Source organism: Phasianus colchicus, chromosome 1 (genome assembly GCF_987193195.1).
Source record: "Phasianus colchicus chromosome 1, bPhaCol1.hap1.1, whole genome shotgun sequence".
Taxonomy (NCBI): domain Eukaryota; kingdom Metazoa; phylum Chordata; class Aves; order Galliformes; family Phasianidae; genus Phasianus; species Phasianus colchicus.
This window is the reverse complement of record NC_143436.1, coordinates 25,627,266-25,651,479: the sequence shown is the minus strand read 5'-3', so window position 1 is coordinate 25,651,479 and position 24,214 is coordinate 25,627,266. Positions and strand designations below refer to the sequence as shown.

At 40.0% G+C, this 24,214-nt stretch overlaps 1 protein-coding gene across 2 annotated transcripts in view; it reads left to right on the top strand.

Annotated features, from left to right (window-relative positions):
• The window catches only part of MET (MET proto-oncogene, receptor tyrosine kinase), a 91,074-nt gene that overhangs the window by 45,472 nt on the left and 21,388 nt on the right, over nt 1-24,214 (top strand). For both annotated transcript variants that reach the window (XM_090137308.1, XM_031615462.2), the window contains exons 4-11: nt 2,371-2,505; nt 3,882-4,055; nt 9,424-9,584; nt 10,773-10,875; nt 11,084-11,220; nt 13,370-13,534; nt 14,400-14,499; nt 22,829-23,047. In XM_090137308.1, the coding sequence (XP_089993434.1) occupies nt 2,371-2,505; nt 3,882-4,055; nt 9,424-9,584; nt 10,773-10,875; nt 11,084-11,220; nt 13,370-13,534; nt 14,400-14,499; nt 22,829-23,047 (1,194 nt within the window). The remainder of the gene's footprint in view (nt 1-2,370; nt 2,506-3,881; nt 4,056-9,423; nt 9,585-10,772; nt 10,876-11,083; nt 11,221-13,369; nt 13,535-14,399; nt 14,500-22,828; nt 23,048-24,214) is intronic.

Sequence of the window (24,214 nt, the reverse complement as noted above, 5' to 3'; positions counted from 1 at the left end):
ATCAAGAGAGATGACTAGTGGGGGAATTTCATACTGGTGTGACTAATCTCCTTAAGATCTCCTGAAATTGAGAGAGAGGGCCCTTAGAAAAGAGCTTCAGGACAACTAAATTAGGCTTCTGTTTTGGAACATCTTCTAGAGAAGCCTCCAGTACTCCCTGCTGTTTAAAAGGTACTGGAGATTGTTCTGGACACCCACCTCATACAGAAATTAGCAGGAGCTAGAACTTGAGGTTCCAGTCTCATCTTGCCAAGGGCCTTCTGCAGCAACAACCACCTCAGCGCTCTGGGAATCAAGCTCCGTCTGCCAAGCCGCTCTCCATCATATTGGGAAAGTTGTGGCTGTCAGGTGAGGTCCCGGATGACTGGACAAGGGGTCATGTCACTCCCATTTACAAGAAAGGAAGCAAGGAGAACCCAGGGAACTACAGGCTGGTGAGTCTCACCTCTGTACCTGGGAAAGTCATGAAACAGATCCTCTTAGACTACATGCTTGATCACATGAGGAATGAGTGTGTGATCCAAGACAGCCAGCACGGCTTCACCAGGGGAAGGTCATGCTTGACCAATCTGGTGGCCTCTTATGATGGAGTGACGGCATCGGTGGAAAAGGGAAAGGCGACCAATGTCATTTACCGGGACTTGAGCAAGGCCTTTGACATGGTCCCCCACCACATCCTTATCTCCAAATTGGAGGGATGTGGATTTGATGGGTGGACCACTCGATGGATAAGAAACTGGTTGAAAGGCCGCAGACAGAGGGTGGTCATCAATGGCTCCATGTGCAGGTGGAGGCCGGTAATGAGCAGCGTCCCCCAGGGGTCTGTCTTGGGACCAGTGCTCTTCAACATCTTTATCAATGACATCAACGACGGAATCGAGTGCACCCTCAGCAAGTTTGCTGACGACATCAAGCTGAGTGGTGCGGTTGACATGGTTGAAGGAAGGGATGCCATTCAGAGGCACCTCAACAGACTTGAAAGGTGGGCCCAGGTGAACTTAATGAGGTTCAACACAGCAAAGTGCCAAATTTTGCACCTGGGCCAGAGGAATCCCAGGCATTTATACAGACTGGAAGGAGCGGTCCTTGAGAGCAGCCCTGCGGAGAATGACTGAGGGTCCTGATAGATGAAAAGCTTAACATGAGCCAGCAGTGTTCTCTTGCAGCTTGAAAAGCAAATGGTATCCTGGGCTCCATCAGAAGAGGGGTGGCCAGCAGGGACAGGGAGGTGATTGCTCCCCTCTACTCTGCCCTTTTGAGGCCCCATCTGGAGTACTGTGTTGTCCAGGTCTGGAGCCCCCAGTACAAGAAAGACAGAGAGTTTTGGAGAGGGTCCAGAGAAGGGCCACAATGATGATGAGGGGACTGACGCACCTTCCCCTATAAATATAGGCTGAGGGAGCTGGGCCTGGAGAAAAGAAGGCTGCGGGGTGACCTCATTGCAGCATTTCAGTACTTAAAGGGAGCTTATAAACAGGAGGGGAGTCAACTCTTTGAAAGGGTAGATAACTGCAGGACGAGGGGAAATGGTTCTAAGTTGAGGGAGGAGAGATTTATGTTGGATGTCAGGGGGAAGTTCTTTACAGAGAGAGTGGTGAGGTGCTGGAACAGGCTGCCCAAAGAGGCTGAGAATGCTCTGTCCCTAAAGATGTTCAAGGCCAGGTTGGATAAGGCCCTGGGCAGCCTGGTCTAGATTAAATGTGGAGGTTGGTGGCCCTGCCTTTGGCAGGGGGGTTGGAGATTCATGATCCTTCAGGTCCCTTCCAACCCTGGCCATTCTGTGACTCTGTGATTCTGTGATTCTGCTTGTGTCTTCATAGCACCGCTTATGACCACCACAACATGTTCCTGCCATAGGTTTGCACTCCAACAGCACCAAGGCCAGATAGTAATGACACACGCTGTGGTTTATTTTTCAAGCTGAAGGACAAAGGTGAAAATAAATGAAAATACATTTGATCTTCAATGGCCTGAAGTCTCCTTTAACTAGACATTGTAGCTACAGTTCTTTTTCTTCTTAAATGTACTCTTTAATCTACAAGACTAACTAAGTGACCCATCTTCATTTTTTATGGTTGATTTTTAAATACTTGAAATTAGAGGAATTGAAAGCATGCAGTGACTTCTTCATATTTTAATAAACACGATGCATTTTGAGGATCCCTCAACAACCATGATTTTGCTGTGTTAAATAAAGTGGATTTTATAGAGGCTTAATCAGATCATGATGAAACATTATGCAAAACATTATGCAATGTAATGCAAAGTAATTAATGCAAACAGAAAAGTGGCAGCGATGTGAGAAAGCCAAGCAGGGTGCATTTGTGTCACATGTTGCCTGCTGATTTTCTGAATTTCTGTCTTTCTTAGATAGTGGTTTCTCGCTCCGAGCCCACAGCTCCACACGTCAGCTTTCAGCTGGACTCCCACCCCGTCTCTCCCCAGGTTGTTGTCGAGCAGTCGGCAGCAGCAGATGGCTATACTCTGGTAGTGACTGGAAAAAAGGTGGGTGGTTCATAATCTCATCATTCCGCATCCCATGTAAACCTGCACCCAGAGCAGTGATTTTTGGTAAGGGCAACTATTTACACTGTGGCTTTATATCCTGCATCCTCCCAACCTTCCTATTCCCTTGGGAACACAGAAAGAGCAAGTTTCCTCCAAGACTTTGTTTTCCCTCCTTAGCAAACCAACAGACTAAGATTGGGAAATATTTAACTAATGTAAGAACTGTGATATAAACCAACAAAAGTCAGGAGATGCAAATCTCAGGCTGAACGTCTGTCCTTAATTCAAGTGCTTGCAAAGAAAACTACGCAATGGCTTAAGAAAAGAATGCATGCAGAATTTCCCGACTGTTGTTCATTTGTGTCATAACATTATAACTTTGAAGAGAGGTGTGTGTGCAGGTGGGTGTGTTTAAAATCGGAGATGCTGCTCATGGTCAGGTTTGAGGAATATTTTCACAGGCAGATTACAAGGGGTTAACAAAACATGAAGAGTTGTCATAAATATGCTATTGTCATTAGTAGGATATGCATTGTAGAGTGAGCTTAAAACATCGTTGCATTAGCAGATAATATTACAGATAATCCTAAATCCTAATCGTAGGCAATAATTTGATGACTCCTTGAGTTCTATAAGAATTTAAAGAAATAAATCAGCCATTACTAAAGATGGTTATTAATCATTTACTAGAAACGTATTAGATATTTATAAAAGTCATTTTCAATGAGAATGTACCTAAGAAAGGTACTGAAGTATAAAGTATACTTATCTAACAATGCAAATATTTGCTAATATTAATATTTTGAGCACAGATAACATATATTTAGAACTACTGTTATCATACCTATTGTGATATTTTGAAATATAACATCATTTTCCATTTATGTTTTAGATATAGGGTAAGTTTTCTGATAATAGGTGTTAAATACTGTATTTGGCCATTGTGTGACCAGTGTGTCACGGCTGCCAATGTAGCCTCACCAGAGCCAAAACAGCTACTATGACTGCTTTTGCAAATATATGAACTAAGACATACTGAGACACACTGCTTTTTCCAAGAATTGCTACAGAACTGGGAGGAGCACACTGCTGTTTCCATCAGCAAAAAAAATGCTATCTTGCTGTAAACACCAGATGCTGATAGTAACTGTATATAACATTAAGATGCCTTTAGGGTTTCTCCCAAGTGAATTTAAAATCATGTCAGTTAAATTACTTATAAGATCCTATAATTATCGAGCTAAAGAGAAGTCGAACCACAACTTGCACAGCTGAAATCTGAGTAGCACCACAACACAGCGCATAAATTGAGACTCCTTGCCAGCAAGCGTACACATTTGAAGGCTCTGTATGCCATCTCTTTCCATCAACAGATAACCAAGGTGCCACTGAACGGGCCAGGCTGCCACCACTTCCAGTCCTGCAGCCAGTGCCTGCTGGCGCCTGCCTTCATGCGCTGCGGCTGGTGTGGCCAGCGGTGCCTGAGGGCTTCCGAGTGCAGCGGAGGGACCTGGACCCAGGAGACCTGCTTGCCAAGAGTTTATGAGGTAAAACCACCTGCTCCTGGTGTTTACATACCACAGATAGTGCACAGGGGCTGCTGGCCAGCCCACAGGAAGGGCAGCCTGCCCACCTTTGCTCCTTCAGAGCCCGTCATACCCAACAATGCCCACGTCATGATCATTTGCCATCACTGCTTTAACGCTGCCTTACAAGCCTGAAGGATTGGATGAGCCTTTAGGGTAGGTATAGGAGGAGGTACGCCCAGATGCTCAGTTGGTGAATTTGAGAAGCAAATGAGAGAAGTTTCCTTGCTCGTTACAGCAGCTGGGTCCTAGGAGAGGGGATGGCCGGAGGCTGCTTTCCATGGGCTGGGGCCTATGAGGAGCATGGGGACAAGGCAGATGAGCATAGCTCCACTGTTTGTCCCTGTTTCCATTTAGCCATGGTCAGTCTGAGATTTGCATGGGGTGACTGAACGTTTGACAGAGCTATTTTTAGTGAGGCCTGGCACAACTGTGAAGGCTGAGGTTTTAGGAGCAAGCTGAGGGAGGAGCAAGCATAAAGCTCTCCAGTAGCACTTGCACCCACTTTCTTTTAACACATTTAAACTGTACTTTGCAGCTAAAAAGTACATTTTCCTCTGAATATACAGCTTATAAATGGAGATGAAGCTTTGACACTCGAAACTCCCAGAGGGAAAGGGAGCAAATATTTTCCTCTTTCAACCAGACAGATAATTTCATGGACAACATTTTAAAGAGGCAAAACTACTGTAAAACTTTATATTTGCTAGTAGTCTGGAAACACATTCATACAGATAGGATTTTTTCACATTTCAGGTGTAAAATTTAAAGCTAAACCAGGAGAAAACTCAGTGATCAGACAGTGAGGCATCCTATGAATCAAACCCAAAATGGATGGAGAGATGTGTGCATGTGTGCACACCTGTAAGTGAGTTTGTCTTGCCTTCTACCTTTGGATAAAGGAGATGTAAAAAACTGCTAACTCCAAAGGTGAATCATTTACTTTCACTTTATACAAGATCACAGCCATCTCAGAAAAGCTGTGGAAGATGATCAAATAGTCCTTTCTGGCCATCACTTTTAAGAGACTATGAGTCACCAGTGCAAAGATATACACTGAGAATTAGTCCTGGCCTATTTTTATATACTTCCTCAGGACTAAACCATCTTTCTTAGCTTGTTTTGGCTTTCCTAGAGCTCAAGCACAAGTAGTGACCCTCAACATTTTTTCTCAGCAAAATTTTTCAGCTTTTGCAGTGTATTTCCATGCATCCAAAAAGACTTCTAAGGCTTGGAATTGTTTTGTTTCTGAATTTCAAAGGTGCTGAGCTACAACAATCCTCTCTGATTTCAACCAACATGTGTTCAGCAACTTTAAGAAGCAAGTGTCCATGCACAGATGCTTAGACCAAGAAGTATATCCCCAAAGCCACCTCTGGGGTCCCCCTGAAGCTGCTGGGAGGATTCATTTGGTGGAGTGTGCCTTAGATGTGGGCAGCAGGCAGGCATGGTGCCAGCCACATGCTCCCCTTCCCCATGCACTGCTCTCAGCCCTACCTGCTCAGCACAAGCCCAGCCTGCCCCTGTAATGGATATGGATCTGTTACACTGTTAGATCTTGAAGGCAATCTTGAATTACACTGGTGCTAACACTGGTGGAAGTTTCTTCTAGAAGGTCTGTAAGGAAAAAAAAATACAGCTGAGTACTCAAATCCCTTTGGATTGCTAGCTGTTAAGACAGATTTCATGCTCTGCTGGACCATGACATTTAACATTATTACTGAAAAAAATGTAAAACAGATTATTCATCATCTTCTGATCTGTATTTAAACCCATATGCATAAAATATGAGAAACAAGCTTGTTTTGTTCCTAACAAACAGAGGATGACCTGCTTTGCATAGTATTTGAAATTCAGTCCTACCTCTCAAATATTTTGCAGATTTCTGTGAGGCAGATTGCTTAGGATATGTCACATGAGCGCTTTAACCTGAGGGGAGCACAGAAGGTCTGATCCAAAGAATGTTAGATGAGTCTTCAAATAAGTTTTCTCTCATTATTGCACAGAGCAATGTGCAGTGGAAAGAGAAAGAAAGAAAGAAAACAAAAGATAAAAAAAAAAAAGATGAGAATTTCATCTCAGGAAAAATGGCGGAGAGGAAGCACGAGATTCTGCCATTGGAGTCCTGCTGACATGTTGGCCCTCTGCCCTGCTCTAAGCATTTTTCTTTGGAGCCAGTGGGCTCTGCCCCACAGTAGCACAGTATTCCACAGATGTCCCTCCACCAACCGCCCTGCCTGCAACCAGAGCATGATTTGTCAGCCTGAGTGACAGCACTAGCAGAGCTCTTGGGGACTTGAAAGATTCTCACTTGGGATAACTCCATAACGAACCAAATTATAGGCATCTGCGTGCAGAGTTCAGGTCACTCTGAGAGGTGAAGTGTGTAAAAGGAAAAATAAACTGGTCTCCCTTTGGATTCTTTGTTGTGGCTAAAAGCCTGGGATGGTGTGTTGTTGTTTTGAAAGTGAGTCATTTCAGTTAGCTTTTGTTGCAGAAGTATCAAGAATATCAGACCTTCTGCTGCCTGCTTAGATTGGAGGTTTCACTCGAAACTTCAGATGTGGTCTCTGCATGTTCTTCATTCTTAATTAAAATGAATGGGCTGTTGAACCTTTAATAAATAGCTATTTTAGCTAATAGTGTATAAAGTACGTGAGTGGATATTAGAAGAATGGCTGTTAACACAAGCAAAAGAAAAACAGAATCTTTTACATTTTTGGGAAAGCTTTCTGCCCCACAGCCCAAAGCCAGGGAGCGGCAGGGACATGCAGAACTGCAGCCTCATAGCAGGACGTATTGTAGGCTCTCAGAGGGTTTCCAGGCTACAGAGAATTGCCAACAATTTTCAAGTCCTGAATTTCTTAGCATTTTTTTGCACTTTGTTTATTTTCTGTTGCTACCTGCATAATGTAAGCACACACAGGATGCCTATGAGTGCCTCAGTCCAGTAGGTTCTCTGCTCACTCCTGTCTTCTCTCCCGAGAAAAGATCTGGGAAACCACATTTGACTTTCATTGGCTTCATCATAAAGGCCATCTGAAATAAAGGAATGAGTGTAAACCTTGTAGAGAAATTTTTGTAAAGCTTAAGTAAAAAAGTGTAAGTTTTGGTGTGTTTATTTGCGATCTACTTTGAAGTGTCACCTCTTACAGAACGTAGTAAATACTTTCATTTGTACTCAGTCAAGGCACATGGGCTGCTATCACACTTTTGGCTAATTTCTCTCAAAACCAGCTAAGTGCCTTAGATTTTGATTCTGTATGGCTTCGTGAAGCTTGATTTTAATGCCCTTTATTGCTAACTTAATGGGTTATGGGCAACAAGGCTTGTGAAGGGCTTGGAGAATATGCCCTACGAGGAGAGACTGAAGAATCTGAGGCTGTTTAGTTTGGGGAGAAGGAGGCTGAGGGGAGACCTTATTGCTCTCTTCCAATATCTGAAAGGTGCTTACAGAGATTGGGGTTGCTCTCTTCTCACTGGTGACAGGTGACAGGATGAGGGGAAATGGCCTCAAGTTGTGCCAGGGTGAGTTTAGGTTGGATATCAGGAAACACTTCTTTACAGAAAGGGTTATTAAGCACTGGAATAGGCTCCCCAAGGAGGTGTTTGAGTCACCATCCCTGGATGTCATTAAAAACCATTTGGATGTGGTGCTCAGGGACATGATTAGTGGAGGGTTGTTAGAGTTACGATAGTATGGTTAAGTTGTGGTTGGACTCCATGATCTTTAAGGTCTTTTCCAACCTGAGGAATCCTATGATTCTATGATTAATTTCAGATTCTTCAAATGCCAGAAGTCTGTGCACTACTGTGGAAAACATCTTGTACCCCCACAGAGCAATTTCAGTTCTTGCTAGGGTTTTGTTACTCATAAAAATAGATAGTGTGCTGAGATACTGAGTGGAAAACTATGATCTGAAGTCAGTCCAGATTTTGAAGGAAATTTTTTTTAAAAAGGAAGGGAAACTGAATCTTGGGAATGGCACAGGCTCCACAGGGTGCAGTACTGCTCTCCACATTAAACTGCAGCATTGGGCAATGGAAGGCTGTGAGAGCATATCTGCTTTTTATGGGATTTGTGCAGAAGCACTGTTCCTGCACAGGTTCCCTCTTCTGTGCTTGCTGAGAGCTGATCCAAAGCTCATTAAAGCAGGAAGGATTCCTCCTGACTTCAGTGCATTTTTGATCAGACTCTTTGTCTGCTTTCTAATGGTGGCAATAAATTTCCCCATATAGAATATATGGTATAATTCTTTTGAAGTATTCTTCAGCTTCCTTTCTATCTACAGTAGTTCATTTATGATAGTCCTGAAGAAAGTTGAAAAGAAATGTGTGTCTTACTGGATTTCCAGATGAAATAATAGCCAAGTATCTCTCAAACGCTTGCCTTTCAGCTTGAAAATGAAGTCGAGTCCTTTGAAAGGCACAGCTGTATTGCATTTTAGGGGCAAAACTACTCTTACTAAAGCATTAAGTTTAAGACATTCAGGCAGTACAACCACAAGTATAAATTCAATCCTCCATGCTCTGTTGTTTGCCCAGCAGCACTGGTAGTTTTGCACAATTTTGCAGTATTGTTAAAAGTCCCCATAAACCCTAAACCAATGTCTCTTTTATATTTGTTGCTGGCAGTACTGACCAGCACTTTTACTGAGTTCTGCAAGACTTCTATAGTGTTTCTACCTTTTTCCCACCATTGTTATATTTTACAGGACAATTTACAATATACAGAAGGGGGAAAAAAAAAAAAAAAAAGCATTTCCTTTGTAGATTGTCTCTGTGTTTCTGAGAGGTAGTTTATTTTTAACTCGGAATTAGAGGTGACCAAATGTAAAAGACTGAAGGAAAGAATAGCAGAAGTCACATTAACTTTATCACAGCCAATCCAATTTCGGATCTAGGTGTCTTTGAAGCTACTTCACTATGAACCTGACTTTCATCAAGCTGACAAAAAATGGTCATTTGGGGGCTCTTTTGTGTTCAGCATTCAGCTTCTAACAAAATAAGTACATTGTATGTTTAACATGCCAGAAATAAGATGTGAAAGACAAGAACGACGGGATTTAAAAGACTATTACAATGCACAGCTTGTTCAGTGCCCCTAAACACTATCCTTCAAAGCTTTCTAGTATAGGTTTTGTTATTTATTGCTACTGTCAGAGAAAGCTCATAATGTGACGAATGAAAGGTGAAGAGCAATTAAGATGAATGGTAGGACATAAACCGCCAGAAGAAATGCTTTCCTAAAATTATTCCTTTGCACATTCTTTGACTCCGTTTGAAGTTCAAGAAAACCTGATGCAAGTAACAAAATATTTTTTAACAGATTCTCCCAAGCAGTGCTCCTTTAGAAGGCGGGACAAAACTGACACTGTGTGGATGGGACTTTGGATTCAGCAAAAATAATAGATTTGAATTAAGAAATACAGTAGTCCGTATCGGAGGACAAATCTGTGCTCTGGAAACAAAATCTAGCAACAAAAACAAGTAAGAAACCTAAAATACAAAATTTCCTTTGTAAAGATGTTCTTTATGTGGAATGGATTTATTAATGGTACAAACATTTGGTCTATAAATATTATCCTTCCATTAAGATTTTCAAACAGAAGATTTTGGTGTTAAACAATCCCCCATTTTGACAAGTTCCCCAGGAAAACTGGGCTCCAGAGAGCCCATAAAGCTGGTTAATGCCAACAGCTCTTGCAACAGCTTTTTCTGGTTTGCCTACAAAATGCTGTTCTGCATGCATGGGAGCTGGCACAAAATGAAACTGGGTTTGAAAACGTGGCAGGTTCCTTTAGCCAAGGTCCTTCAGGGCTCAGCTATGTCACCTTCATCTTCCTCATCTGTGAGGCTGCTGGAGAGGAATGTGAGAAGAGGAAGGTATTTGGTCATCAAGCTGCTCATGGCCCTCTGCGGTACTTCTGCTCCTCTTCAAAAATACATATTTGAGACAGTGGGATAATGGCTTAAATTCAAGGCAGAGGATATTCTGGTTGTTATCCTGAAGAAATAATAAGTTCAATGAATATCTTCTCTCAGATCAGAGCCTGTGATTACCAGCACAGCAATGTGCAGAGCATGACACGGCTTCCCTACCTGCATTTGTAGTAGCAGAGGTCAGCCTCCAGCAGTCTTGAGCTTGCGCCTTTCTGCTGCTCTGAGCAGTCTTAATGCGAGCTAAATGATTTAAAGAGAATGGCTCATATATGAGACTTGGAGAATGTAATGTAGTTAATGGATCATCATACCACAGAGTTCAAGTTTAATTTTTGGCAATATTTAAATTTAAACAATAAATATATATAGGATGTAGTTTTCCTAATGCTGTTGTCTGCCAAAATTTGACACAAGGAAAATTCCAAAAACCAAATTAACCAATTGAATGGGAGGTATTTGTTTTCTCCAGTGTGCTTTTTTTTCAGAAATATATTTGATTTATTAAAATTATTTTCTCTGTCTACATATAAACACCATGGCATTTATAATTATTATTGAAGAAGACCACAGCACTTCCTGCTGGTTTTTTTCTGAAATATACCTGACACGCATAGATTGATGACTAGTTCTGTATGGGTTCAGCATTGTTATGAAGTAGTCGTGGCTTTATTTTAATATGAAATGGTCAAGCTAGGAAAATAAATGTAATCCAGTTTTTTTCTTTGCTTTCCAAAGGCTGGAATGCACAACTCCTGCTGCAAAAAATGCAAGTTTTAATATATCCAGTAGTGTTTCTGTTGGACATGGAAAAACATTATTCAATACATTTTCATATGTGGTAAGCACTATGATTAGAATTTTAATGTCTAATTAGTTTCAATGTGAACTGGAAGAAGACTTTTCATGAGTTCAATCTGGTATGATAATTCTATATTATTGTTTATTATTACTTCGTAGAAGTGCTAATAAATGTATTAAGATTATTATTTTTGAAAATACAGAAACATAACTTAACAGTCCTCTTTTCTTATTTTTACTCCTGTCAGAATCCTATAATAACAAGTATCTCCCCCACCTATGGCCCCAAATCTGGAGGAACATTGCTAACAATAGCTGGCAAATACCTAAACAGTGGAAAATCCAGAAGGATTTTTGTTGGTGAGAAACCATGCAGCTTGAAAAGGTAATGTATTTAAAAAAAAAAAAAAAAAAAAAGCCTTTAATATCATGGAGTTAAAAAAAAATTAAAACAACCACACTACTCTCCATCTCATATATCGGGGAACAGAGAATGCAGTAAGCATTCATTTCTGGATTAGTCCTGAGTGTAAGGTGTCTAGAAGCTTCCTAGAAACGACTTCAGAAGTCTCTTTGTGTGATGCATCACAGCATTATTTCAGCACTCTTCCTGATATGGATAAAATAGTTTTAAGGATTAAGCCAGAATTTCTTCATGGCTCTTTACTGGATCCAGTAGGAACTCAGCCAAGAACATTTGACATGTGGAAGTGTTTTGAATCTTATCTGAATGTCAGTGTTATTAAAATAATAAGTACAGATTCTCTGTAATAGGCAACCAAGCATTCTGAATTCAGTAGCCATTCAGCAACAGTGTAAACCTTGTTTGGTCCTCTTTTGGGTAGAGCAGGTTGGCTCCCATTGGTGTGAACAGAATTGTCACCTCCACTACCAAGGGCAGAATCAGGCCAACTGTGTTCCAGGAACAAGGTGATCTACAATTTGTATACATTTTAGGTCTCTCCTAAAGATTTTGAAAAGTTATAGTGATGAAAAATCATACTTGCAGAGGATGCAAAGAAGGAATAATCTATTAGTTAATGTCAGACTTGAAGTGAAGAGAGCTGAATTTTATTTGTTGCTGGTAAATGATTTGTGTTTTTGGTCAAAACAGTTAAGTCTCCTGACCAAATCAACAAAGGGATTTAGGTATTCAAGTTCAATATTTAATCTTCAGCTGCTACTTAATACTTCAGGGTAGGCTTTATTGATATCATCTCAGCTGGTCAGCTATTGGACAAACACATGGAACATTTGGGAATAATTCATTTAATCCATTTGAGATGCCTATTGTGGGGGTGAGATGACTGCCCCCTCAGAGGCAGATCTATGCCTTAGTAAGTGGCACCACTAGGCTTTGAACCTTACTTCAGGCTTATCCAGTAGACACTTTCAGCACCTTTCTTCTTACAAGCAAAGTCGTATAGATTCATATATGAAGGTCTTAGCCAGTTTTTCAGGTTAGATATTTCTCAACCCAAAGTGTGATGTTCCCTCTTGGGAGTAATGCCCGATTCTGAGTATAGCTAGATCAAGGGTGAATTTTTTTTGTATGGTTTTTTTTTCCTTTAAAAGATGGTAAACATTTCTAGACTTTTATGAATGAATCACTAACACCTTACAGCATACTGCAAACATTACCTTCCTGGAAAGCTTTACAAGTAGTAGAAAATGCCTGTTCTGTCTGATTTGTAAACATCCTTTGAGAACGGCCTCACTTGGAGGGCAACTGAATGTGGTTTGGCCCAAATCATTGAAACCATCTGCTAGAATTTTATTTTGCTTTTCCAATCAATTTTTACCCTTGCCTCTATTGTGCCCTTGTGGTCACAATTCACGTGCTTCAACCTTCAGGATCCTTCACCTCACCCAATGATCTCAGCACAGGAGGAAGACTTCCAGGGCCAAGTATGAGAGAAAGAGGGAAAGGTGAATATCTCCAAGACTGCTGCTGTGCCGGGTTTGGCCAGCTCTTAGTGAATTTTCACCCACTTCTCCTTTCTCCTTGCCCTCTCCTGCCTATGCCTTGTTAGTACATGGAGCCAATAGATTCCCCCAGTGCAGAACACCTCTGAAAAGATAGTGCATATCCTGCCACCCCTTTTTTTTTTTTTTTTAGTTTTTCAACACAGGCCAAGTCCTGTGCATTAGAAAGAGAAATATGTTATTGCCTGTTTACAGCCGAACAATCATTCTCCTTGAACTTGGTGTCATTTTCCAGGCTGGAAGCTGCCTTTGCACAGGGCAACATGTGCATTAACAGGGCTGTCACTGGCACTGAGGAAATGCTTTTCACCAGACAAGGTGCATGGCAATCAAATTAAGGTGAATCTGGAGCCTAAGAAGTGTTGTTGCTCTTTCTACGTTGTGCTGTGTTTATTTTCTGCAACATGAACCTTCTTTTGTGATTATCAATAACATCTCTTTTTCACACATGGATCTTTAGGTGGGGTTGGGGCTTACTAAAGGATAAGATTTTGAACAGACTATGTGTTTTATAACACTAACAAGCAAGCCCTTGTCTGTGCTTCCAGCACATCGGAAAGCACTGTGGAGTGCTACACTCCAGCACAAGGAATCCCACAGGAATACCGCGTGAGGGTGGGAATCGACGGAGCTATCAGAGATGCAAAAGGTTATTTCACCTACAGAGAAGATCCCGTTGTTTTAAAAATTCATCCAGCCAAATCTTTTCTTAGGTGAGTAAAAGTTTCTCATAGAAATAAGAGAAGAAATGAATGAAAGAAGCGTAGCTGTGCCATGCAGCAATCTATCAAAAGAAATTGCATTTTTATCTCTATCTGCCATGCCAATTGCTTCTATTATGGTGCAGTTGCAGAGGGCAGATCATTTCCTTTCAGAGGTGAAGGAGAAGGGGGAAGGGCACCTCTGTTCTTTGTGTGATTTAACTCCTAACTGCTGCTGAGTGTACCTGTGATGTCCTGCTGAGATACCTACTGTACAGCTAAGTGGGTTTCCCATGCTGTGTCTGGACATTACACTGATTAGTGAGGGAAATCATTTAATGTGACAAGTCAGCAGTACTCAAGAGAGCAAATGGATTTTAAAATCGTCTAAATCCAGCAAATCATAAATATTATGAATATATATGTATGGTAGTATGTGTGTATTTTTACGTGACGTATTTATTGTATCAGTAGCTCTAATCCAAGCCATCTGCCTTTGCCAAAAAAATGTCAGCAGTAAAAAGACACCTTTTTCAGCACCACTGAAAGCAGCAAGTAAGTTAGAAAACATTAAATTTGCTCTCCTTTAAAATTCACACATTTGTTTTATATCCTGGCACACCACAATATTTAAAATTAATTTTCTTTTCTTGTATATGGTTAGTTGTTATAACAAGTGTAAAATTTGTTTCCCAGAAAAATAATCTTGCTGCTCAGAGCTATGTATTTGCATTCACCCCGTATATCCCTAATTCTGGTTTTATGTTGTCATTTAGTTTAAAACATAATTTGTAATTAAGGTTATCATAGCAGATGCATCATTATCCTACTTACATTTTTTTTTCTTCTTCTTCTTCTTTTTTTTCATTTTCCCTAGTGGTGGAAGTACAATTACAGCTCAGGGAATCAACTTGAATTCAGTGTGCTTTCCTCGGATGGTGATTACTGTACCTAAACTGGGAATGAACTTCTCTGTGGTGAGTCTGTCTTGAAGAAGGCAATCTGCTATCTTGCCTTGTACATGTGGTGAATGGCACAGAATTTTCAGTCAAAACACTTTGACTTTTGCCATAAAACTTCAGAGCTTTCACCAATGCTTTCTTCAAAGAGTTTTTCAGTGGAAAAAATAGCTTTACATAGGCAAACTGGAAATTAGAGGAGGAGGAGAATAATAATTTTCAAGAAAACTGTTGCAAAGAGATTAGGCCTTCACAGTGTCCAATAACAAGGTTTTTATATCACAATTTAGCAGTGCAAATTCAATGACTAAGCACAGAACAACAAAATACACGTATGCCAGATTTACCAGGCATGTCAAGTTGAAATGTGGTAAGTAGGGAATATATTTCAATGGTGACTGTGAATATAAGAGGAAAATGAAAAAAATATCAAAGAAAGAGGAAAAGTACGTATGTAAAATCAAGAGTAGGTGTTGTTTTAAAAAACAGCTGATTTCCGAATTACCTGTTTGGTAAGTTAGGAAACATTTACCCCAAGTTGAGTAATTCAGTATTAAGAAAAGTTTGGGCATTGGAAACCTCTTCATGAACATGAATTCAAGTTTCTTTTGTTACCTGAATTGATAATGCACAGTATCTTAATCTAAATATGATCACCAGGTATGGTCATGTGATTGACTTCAATTTTTATAAGGCAAGATGACATTTATTAGCTACTTGGACTGGAACTGTTTCCTGTAACCTTTTGCCTACACATTTGTCTTACATCTCTGACATTTTCTCATCTTCTGTGGTCTGTTTAGCCTAATTGAAGTTAAATTAACCTACGCACATTATAACATGCTACACTACTGCTCAAATTCTTAGCTTGTTTCTAATGAACATCATATGCTATTTCCTGTATTGAATTCTAGTATGTTGGCAAATTTTCAGTCTTTTATATTTTTAAGATTATAATATTCTTCATGATCCTGATTTGCATAATATTTTGAGTGTTGGGACCTGAATTTCAGCTGGATGTAATCATGGCTTATAATTTAGTGGGTACAGATTTAAATCTGGAAATCAGTGCCCCTGCAATTTAACAGTGTTCAGTGATATATCAAAAATGCACTTCACACAAGTTGGGAGATAAAATATTTTTATGAAATCAACCAACGTCAGAATTTCTTGAATTCTCAGCACTGTGGGCACAATTATTTCTAAGTGCAAAAGATTTGCTGAAATCAGTTATTTAGATTTTGCTTTGGGTAGATGTGAGCTTGCTTTCTTTTTCATTCTCTTACTTTCTCTATTCCCCTGGGAGAATATGCAAAATTCCCCCTCATCAGGGACAGATTCTGCATACCTTGCTTATCAGATTTCCAGTCAGTAAGCACAGAGAATATTTGGAACTTGCTGGAGTTCGCAATCTGACTTAGAGTGAGAATTTTAACAATGCATGATGTAAAAATATAAGATCATGTTCTTCAAAATCCATGAAGAGAATGTGTTTGATGTGTTTAGAGACTTTCTCAGGATTCGTACAGCTTTACAAAGATCTGAAGTAAGGAAGTAAATCCATTCTCCAACAGTGACTGGCAACTCCAGGCAACCAATATTTTCCTCTTTTCCCCAGATACTGAGGAGCAAACAATTCTTTGAGCAGTGATTTCTTCCTGTGCTGCCTTCTAACCTGCTATTTTAAAAAAGGCACCAGCATGGACAGTCACAATTAATCTCCTGTATTCTTCTTCTTTCATACCTTGCAGTGTGCATTATATTTGTCAACAAACAAGAAGAGTTAAGTCTGAGCCTCCTTGTCCATGAGGGTATCTGTCCTCTACCACTGTCAATATCTTTATGTAGCTCTAGGAATATGAACCAATGAAAAAGCAGCTGTGCATGAAGTCACATCCCCCTGCATGGAGGGCTGGGCTATAACATCAATCAGATTATAATCAAGACTGTATAATGCTTTGACGCCGCCCAAGTAATGTATGTTGTTCCATTGCAATTAAAGGCCTCTGTAAGTCCATGGCTTCCCTTTGTGGCAACTCAGCTCTGCTTACCATTTGTTCTGCCACCAATCTCTACCTCAAGTTTTTTTCTCCAGGATGGATATTTGTTCTCAGGAAGAAGGGGGACACTTAGAAGGAACAAAAAAAGGTTACACCATGTAAGTGAGGAAATTGCTTGCAAAGGATACCTATGGCTGCAACCTGTTTCATCCTGTGTGGGAGATTCTGGGCCCTATGCATGAGCAATATGCCAAAAACAAACTTTCATCCACTCATTACAGAAATAAATAATGATGAAGAACTCTTTCCAGTAGTGATCCAGAGCAATACAGTGGACAGCTATCATATTAACAAAGAAGAAATAAGTTGTAGTCCTGAATAGAGCTAGCCCAGAAAGACAGTGCAGTGTAAACCAACATAATCAAGTTCTGCAGCTCAGGCCTTGTATCTTTTTGCTTCCTTAGCTTGGGAGAGGAGAATGAACTGAGTCATTTTTTAATTGTCCTTTAAGCCCTTTTTCTTTTCGGTTTTCTCATCAGCCTCCAGGAAGCTGCTTTTGTCAGCATTCAGAAACTCTGGCTCTTGGGAAAACTGAAGGCAGCACTGAAACACATCCCAGAGCATCAAAGGAAAGTGCAGCTGGGAGGTACCACAAAGACCTCGCCTGGCCCGTTCCTTTGCAGCAGCAGCAAACATACCCAGACCACTGCCTGACAGATATTTGTCTAGGCTGTTATTAAAGCTCCTTGAAAAGGAAATTTCACAATCTCATTTAAAGAAGCTTTGGAGAGAGCTGCTCTACCTGCTTACCTAGTGGTTTGGAAGTAATTCCTTCTAACAATTAACCCGAATCCCAGCTGCTAATTAGTTTAACCCTCAGTGGACACAAGCAACAGATTACCAGCCCCTCCTGCTAATTTTACTTATTTGCACTATGTTATGATTCAGCCTTTCTCTTTGTCATTTGAAACAAACCAAACCAAACTCTGACCTTACATGATAAATGTAAGAGCATAGAGCTCTGTTCCCTCTTTCTTCCATCTCCCAGATGCTCTCTCATTTGCTTAAAACTGGTGATGCCTGACTTAAAAGAGCTCTCTCCTTTTCCTGTCATCTATCTGTCCCCAAGCCATTAATTCATTCTGCCAAGCTTAATTGGGGCCTGGAGCGCCGATGTAGTCAGGGTGTGAGTGGAGGGTCACTTCAGCAAGCAGTAGGAGCTGTTGGGAGTGCTCAGCATCACAAAACCTCAGGAGACAGAATCAGCTTGTGCTTCTTGAGGTGTCTGCTTCTTTCCAGATGAGCAATAGAGCTGGTAATTTCTATGGAAAAGCACCCCATAAGAATTGCAGTGTCACTGAAACTGAAAAGCTCTGGGAGCAGATGCCAGCTTTCTGTAGAAGAAACATGGAAGTTGCACACGTTTGCAGTTTAATTTCTCTTCTGTAACGTAAAAATAAGTTGCTTCAATTTTATAATTTTCTTTTCATATTTATTTAAATGTCATTGAAATTATTCAATACTGTGTTCATATTAATTGTGTTTATATTACATTCCACTAACACTGTCAATATGTCTTGCCTTCTTCAAATTCATCATTTCAACGAGTGAAAAAAATGTTCTAGCTATTGAACCATATGTTTCAGTATTTGCAACATGTTTCTCTTTAATTCTGTTTCATGAGTTCTTTTGATTATTTGTTCTTATTAAGTGCAAAAAATGAATTTGAGGAGTGCTGCATAAATTCTTCTTCCCAAGAGCTCTAGACGGTCCATAAGCATACACCAACTCTCTTACTTCTGCTCACACATTCAGTTCCTCTGTGAGATGCACAAAGAGGATAGCAACTCATTCCTTCCTTTCACTTTGCATTGTTTCTGAGTAAAAGCAGGGCATGGTGTGGGATGGTGTTTGATCAGGAGCCTGTCTACAAATAAGTACCTTGTGACACCTATAAGTCCTGCTAGACGATTCTCCTGCACTCAAAGGTCTTGAGGCCAATATTTTCTCTTTGAAAGGCTGTAATAGTAAGTTCTCAATAGTGAGTTGTCATTTGGGGATCCTTTGGAAGAAGAATTAAATCACATTTTAAAATCTTTATTCATAATAATAATCAGACTCCCTAGAATTCACCCACAAGGGTCGATCATAGATTTATTTAATGATAATAGAAGAAATTCTCTGAGAACTCTGGATGGTGAGTGTGTGATTACTGAAGTTATTCCTGAGTTTGTATCCAGAACCACATGGGGTCAGATCTAGCTATGTTCACTCTGTGGAACAATGCTGCTGCAGAAGCTCAGCAAAGATCTTCCCTCATGAAGGGGAACCATGGCCTTTCTTTCTATGCTGTGTCTGCATCTCATGTACATTTCTCACAAAGAAAGAAATTCAGTGGTGGGTATTAGAGGAGATCCCACGCTGCAAACTCATTGGGTCCCTGGTATTGTTATCACTTACATTAATCATCCTGAGCCCAAGGACTCCCAGTCAGTATCAGTCATACTGTGTGAAGAGCTGGCTCTCAGATACAGGAGCAAGAGGGTTTACTCCACTTTCTGGCCCAATAATTTGATAAACTGAAAGCATCATCTCCAGTGTTTTCATCTAAGAGACAACTGGAATTAAAATGTTGCCAAACCATTAGAACCAACTGAAATGACAGCAAAAGCACACAAGCTGCCTGAAAATCTTTAAGATACTCTGCTTGAGTGGCACTGCTGCATTTCTCACCTACACATAAAAGCCTTTTGAATGGGCTTTCCTCAAGTTGGACCTGAATTCTCATTTCTCTCCAAGAAATCATTCTTGGTTGAGACAGGTGGAGAGTCTCCTGGTCTGTCTTTAACGTCATTCATCTTTCATTTCTCACTGGAACTCCAAAGTTTAGACTTCTTATGAAAGGACAAATTGGTGTTTTTCTCCCTTCTGACTGCTACAGATCCTGTAATACAAATCCAACTGCCCCTCTCTTATCTGGGTCGGCTGCTAAGAGACCTTTGGAGCTCCAAGATCCTCCCTCATACTTTTCCTGTAGTTGTGTCAGATGAAAAAAATTGAATTGGGCATTGAAGTTCAGATTCTGTAGGTCAAGTTTGAATTAATTGCCTCAAGGGTCATATTTTACAAATGAAGCAAGAATACATACCTTTAAGTGATGAGTCATATGCATTGTGCAATGGATTATTATTCCCTATGGGGAATAGTATTTATTTATGCTTGTGAAATGCTTCATAATTTTTACATCTTTTCTTCCTTATTGTCTTCAGATGTAGATTATAGGAAGAACACAGGTTTGGCTTTTAAAGTGAATGTACTCTAGAGCCTAATTAAATAAAAGTTAAAGGTGCTGGGTGATGGGCAGTATCTTAATTGAGTAGGCAATAGATTGAATTTGTTTTTTTCTTATAGATCCTCAATCCAATATTTCTTGAAAACTAAACCATCATATTCTTCAATTGCTAAAACCAATTTCAAGGTAAAAATGTCATGTCAAATCATGTACCAATAAGGGCATTGCAAATAAGATTTTTCTTGACCTTACCAATCAGTCACATTGCATCCCTTCCAAAGAGTATTATTAGATTTTTATCATTCTCTGAAAGCATCCTCTTCAGAGACCAGCCTGATAAAGTAAAGTATCTGATTCTAATAGATAGCCACAAACAAAGTTATGAATACCACTGCTATTCATTTAACAGACATCAGTGGTCTACAGTAGATAAAAAGTCTAATGAATTTACATTAATCAAATAAATATAATGATTACTTAGGACATAATTGGTTTTATGATTATATATATATTTTAGTAATCTCTTTCTAGAATTGACAGAATATGATATATAACTTTACGAATATTCATATATCATGGAAAAATCTGACTCAGTCATGCATTATATTAACGATGCATCTGATTATTACAATACTGATTCAAATGAATTTCTACATCCATGTGATATAATAAAGCACGAGCTGTGGTAAATGGTCTGTAGCAAGGCATTCAAAAGAGAAAGAACAAAAATTCTCTGATACTGTAAGAAAACAAAGGGAAATTCTGCCTTGATTTGTGTCCTGCAGATCACCTTTTTGTTATGGGGGGGTGCACAACTATTCCTGAATTAGGAATCTGTGTGAGCTGTTAGTTGCATGGGTGCAAGTTCCCCTGGCTTTACTGAGAGCTACTCTGAGTTATTAACTGAGCATAAAACTCACAGCTCACAGATATATAAACCTTGTGATAGAGCTCCAAATGTCTAATGCTCAATTTCAGAACCTTAAACATGTTTTTCTGGGCAGACTTAAGATTTCATAATATTATGCAAAGAAAGAGAATTGCTATGGTGATAAAAAAAAAAAAAAGGACTGATTTGCAGTTATCTAATTTAATCTTACTTTTCAAGTTAATATGAGTACATAATTGATATAGCTTGAAACGTTATGTCACTGATTGGAAACAAAGCAAAATTACATTGCATTAATTTAGCATATTAGAGAAAAATGTAAACCAATTTCACAGCTTCTTCAGACAGCATTTTATAATGAGAACCAATTTAATTTGCAAAACAAAACAGAAAGTATATATATATTGGTCCTTCCTCGATGCACAAAGGTATTCAACAGCACTGTTGCTTTTACAGAAAAATATCATGTAGATCAAATGTAAGATTTATGATGACTAGTATACAAGTCCCATTGTTACTGGGCCACATGTCAGCCACTCTGTTTAAAATAAAGAGCAGTGTAACGTCTGCTTTCGAAACAGGGAGCTACTTATACAAGGCTTACACAAAAGTACTGTGGAGCTGAAGCAACTCTGTGCCAGAAGTCCTTCAACCGTATCCACTGCAGGAGGCATGAAGGGGAGGCACAGCAAAGGGAGAATACAACACAGTCACAAAAGAGCCTCTTTGCAATGTGTGTGATGCTGCCCAGCACCCACCACACTTCCCATCAATGCTTGTAGATGTGCTGTTGACAATATAATCAAATTAGTTATCTAGAACACCCTAAAGAGAGAAAAGTTGATCCTTAGAGAGTGCTGCTCATCTATTTGAAGTTATTGTATCTAGTTACATCTATTACTATTATATTATAATATTATAATTATAAAGTTATATCTATTAAAGTCTAAAACAGACCAGATTAACCCCTCCTCTGCTGACTATCAAGGGAATTCAGAGAACTAACTGCAGTCTGGGTGTCTGGATGCAGGCTGGATGAATCCCACCTGCAAGGATTCACATTATCCCTGTAAACTGACCAGACTCAGCTTCAGATCAGGCTCCCTTTCTTTCAACGAGTCCTTTTAGGAAAAACATTGATCCATCTCATCTGTCTCAAGAAACCTGTGTCAAGGTGCTGCTGGATGGATGGAAGCACCCTGGCCAGAATCTTACTCTGATTTACCGCTCCAGGGTATGGTACATTCCCTAGGAGCAAGAGTTTCATCTTCCCCTGAGAAGCATTGCTTGGTCCAGAGTACACCATTAGTGGGAATAAGGACAGAATGAAGGGAAAGTGGTGCTTCACATGTGTTGTCAGGCAACTTTCACAATGCACTGAGAGGCAAACCTTCATCCCCACTTATCCAGGGATATACAGCATGAAGCACATCCTTCTGTTAGCACTTCCCAGAAGGACTTACTTGTGTTATACCTAAGCACCAAATGCCACGATTCTGGGGTCCTACACCTACTGTTGTAGAAAGAAGATATGTTTTGCTGAACTTTCATAAGCCAATTCCCACAGTAGTTTTGACTTTGAAGCACTTTCTCAGAGAGTCCCTAACAATTTTCTGGAAAAAACACAGCTCAGCTACACCATGAATAAACATGGTGTACTTTTATTTTCTACTGTTATAGTCAGACACGTTTGCCTTATTTTTAACTTCTCCTCTGGCCTCTTGCTATCGCTTTGGTAGTATAAAGGGCAGAGAAATCCATGTTGTGTTTGCTCTGACGTAGGCTGGATATTGGAGTTATGGCTGCTTTGTGTCCCCATACAGGCCAGTGAAAGGGTTGCCTGCTGATGGTCTTTGGCATTGGAAATCATTTTCCACTAATTATCTTCAAAATATTTACTTTAAAAGTGCTGTGAACAATCAGGCCAGGAAGCTTGTTTACTTGAACATTTCCTCAACGAGAGTGCAAACACCACTGAGTTTTTACACCCTTCTCCCCACTCCAAACAAACGCTGAGTAGCCTGAGCAGGATTTTGCTTTGGTTAAAGAAGAACAAGACTTCTGGTGTTTATTTTTTCAATATACGTGTATTGTTAAACAACAGCTATGTTCATCAGTTACTTCCTATGCACATACTTACTCCAATTCTTTCTTTCTTCCCTATAGGCATGTAACCACCGCTCCAGTTCAGAGATAATCTGCTGTACAACTCCTTCCCTAAAAGCCTTCAATCTTCAACCACCCTTTGTAACCAAAGTATTCTTTATTTTTGATGGTGTCAGCTCTCTGTACTTTGATTTTGATTATGTAAATAATCCTGTATTTAAACATTTTGAAAAGCCAGTGTTCATCTCAAGGAGCAACCCAAACGTTCTGGAAATTAAGGTAAGAAATGCTGAAATAAGTTTTTAAATTATTCATTTTTCAATGGAACTACTCATAGCTGCACTGAAAGTTGTGAAGTGCACATCAGCGCTGTACTGCAGCACAGACCTGTTGATAAATTAGAGGAAGCCCCAAGGAAAGAAAGGCAGAGGGGAATGGAGCACAGTGTTTTTGGTAGTGCTTTCTCCCAAACATCACATTGTCACAACTTAAAAGATAAAGAGGTGAAACCAAAGGCATTCTGAGGTGGTTGCTGACATCAGGTGGGGAGGGAGAGGGGCTTTCCTCAAGCTCTGAGCTGTGAGTGAGACAACTGTAGCAGAATCTGACTGCTACAGGCTGCGTCACCAGTCTAGGATTAAACATGGCCAGCAGCCCAGAACTTGAAGTGTGTGGTCTGTGTGTGTCCCAGCTCTTACTGTCATACAGTTTTGTGTTCTTTCTCATGGATGATGTGGAGTTACCTCTAAGAATGTCCTAGCAGTTTTGGCTTTCTAAAGCAGAGGGAAATTCTGGTCTATGCACAGTCACTGAAGATCGGCCACCAATGTAGTCTAAATATTTATGGATCCATGAAAAATGCAAAGTTAATACTGAGTGCTAGCTAAAAGAGCACTGAAAATAGCCTAGTGGGCACTCAGAACCATCTCTCAGGAATTTGGGGCCCTCACAGGCACACTCTTCTTTGTACAAGAGTAATGCAGAGAATGTTAAATTAATTTGGGAATCTGATTTCCTGAAATTTAGTACTTTTCTGATTTAGTGTGTCAAAAAGAAACAGGATAAAAATACAGGGAATTCTAACTTACAATGAATGTGTATGAAAATTTATTGTGTACGTTTCATTTCCACAGAATATTTATAATTTATATGGCACAATGAAACTTGTAGAGAAGAGCATCTCCCTTAATGGTGTCCCTGCTCCATCGCTCTTTAAGCCAAAACTTTTTCCCTATACAGCCATGAAATCTGGGAGCCCTGAGGTTTCTGACTTCAAGATGGTCCAATGAGCCAACTTTTAACTGCAGAAAAGCAGAAGGGCTTACCTCAGAGATTGGCTGTCGCTTGTCACGCTGGGTCCCAGTCAAACTCTCTGATGTGATGCGACACCACAAAGTTGTGGTGGGCAGATTCCAAAGAATAATTAGTCTAGGTTTTTTTGTTATT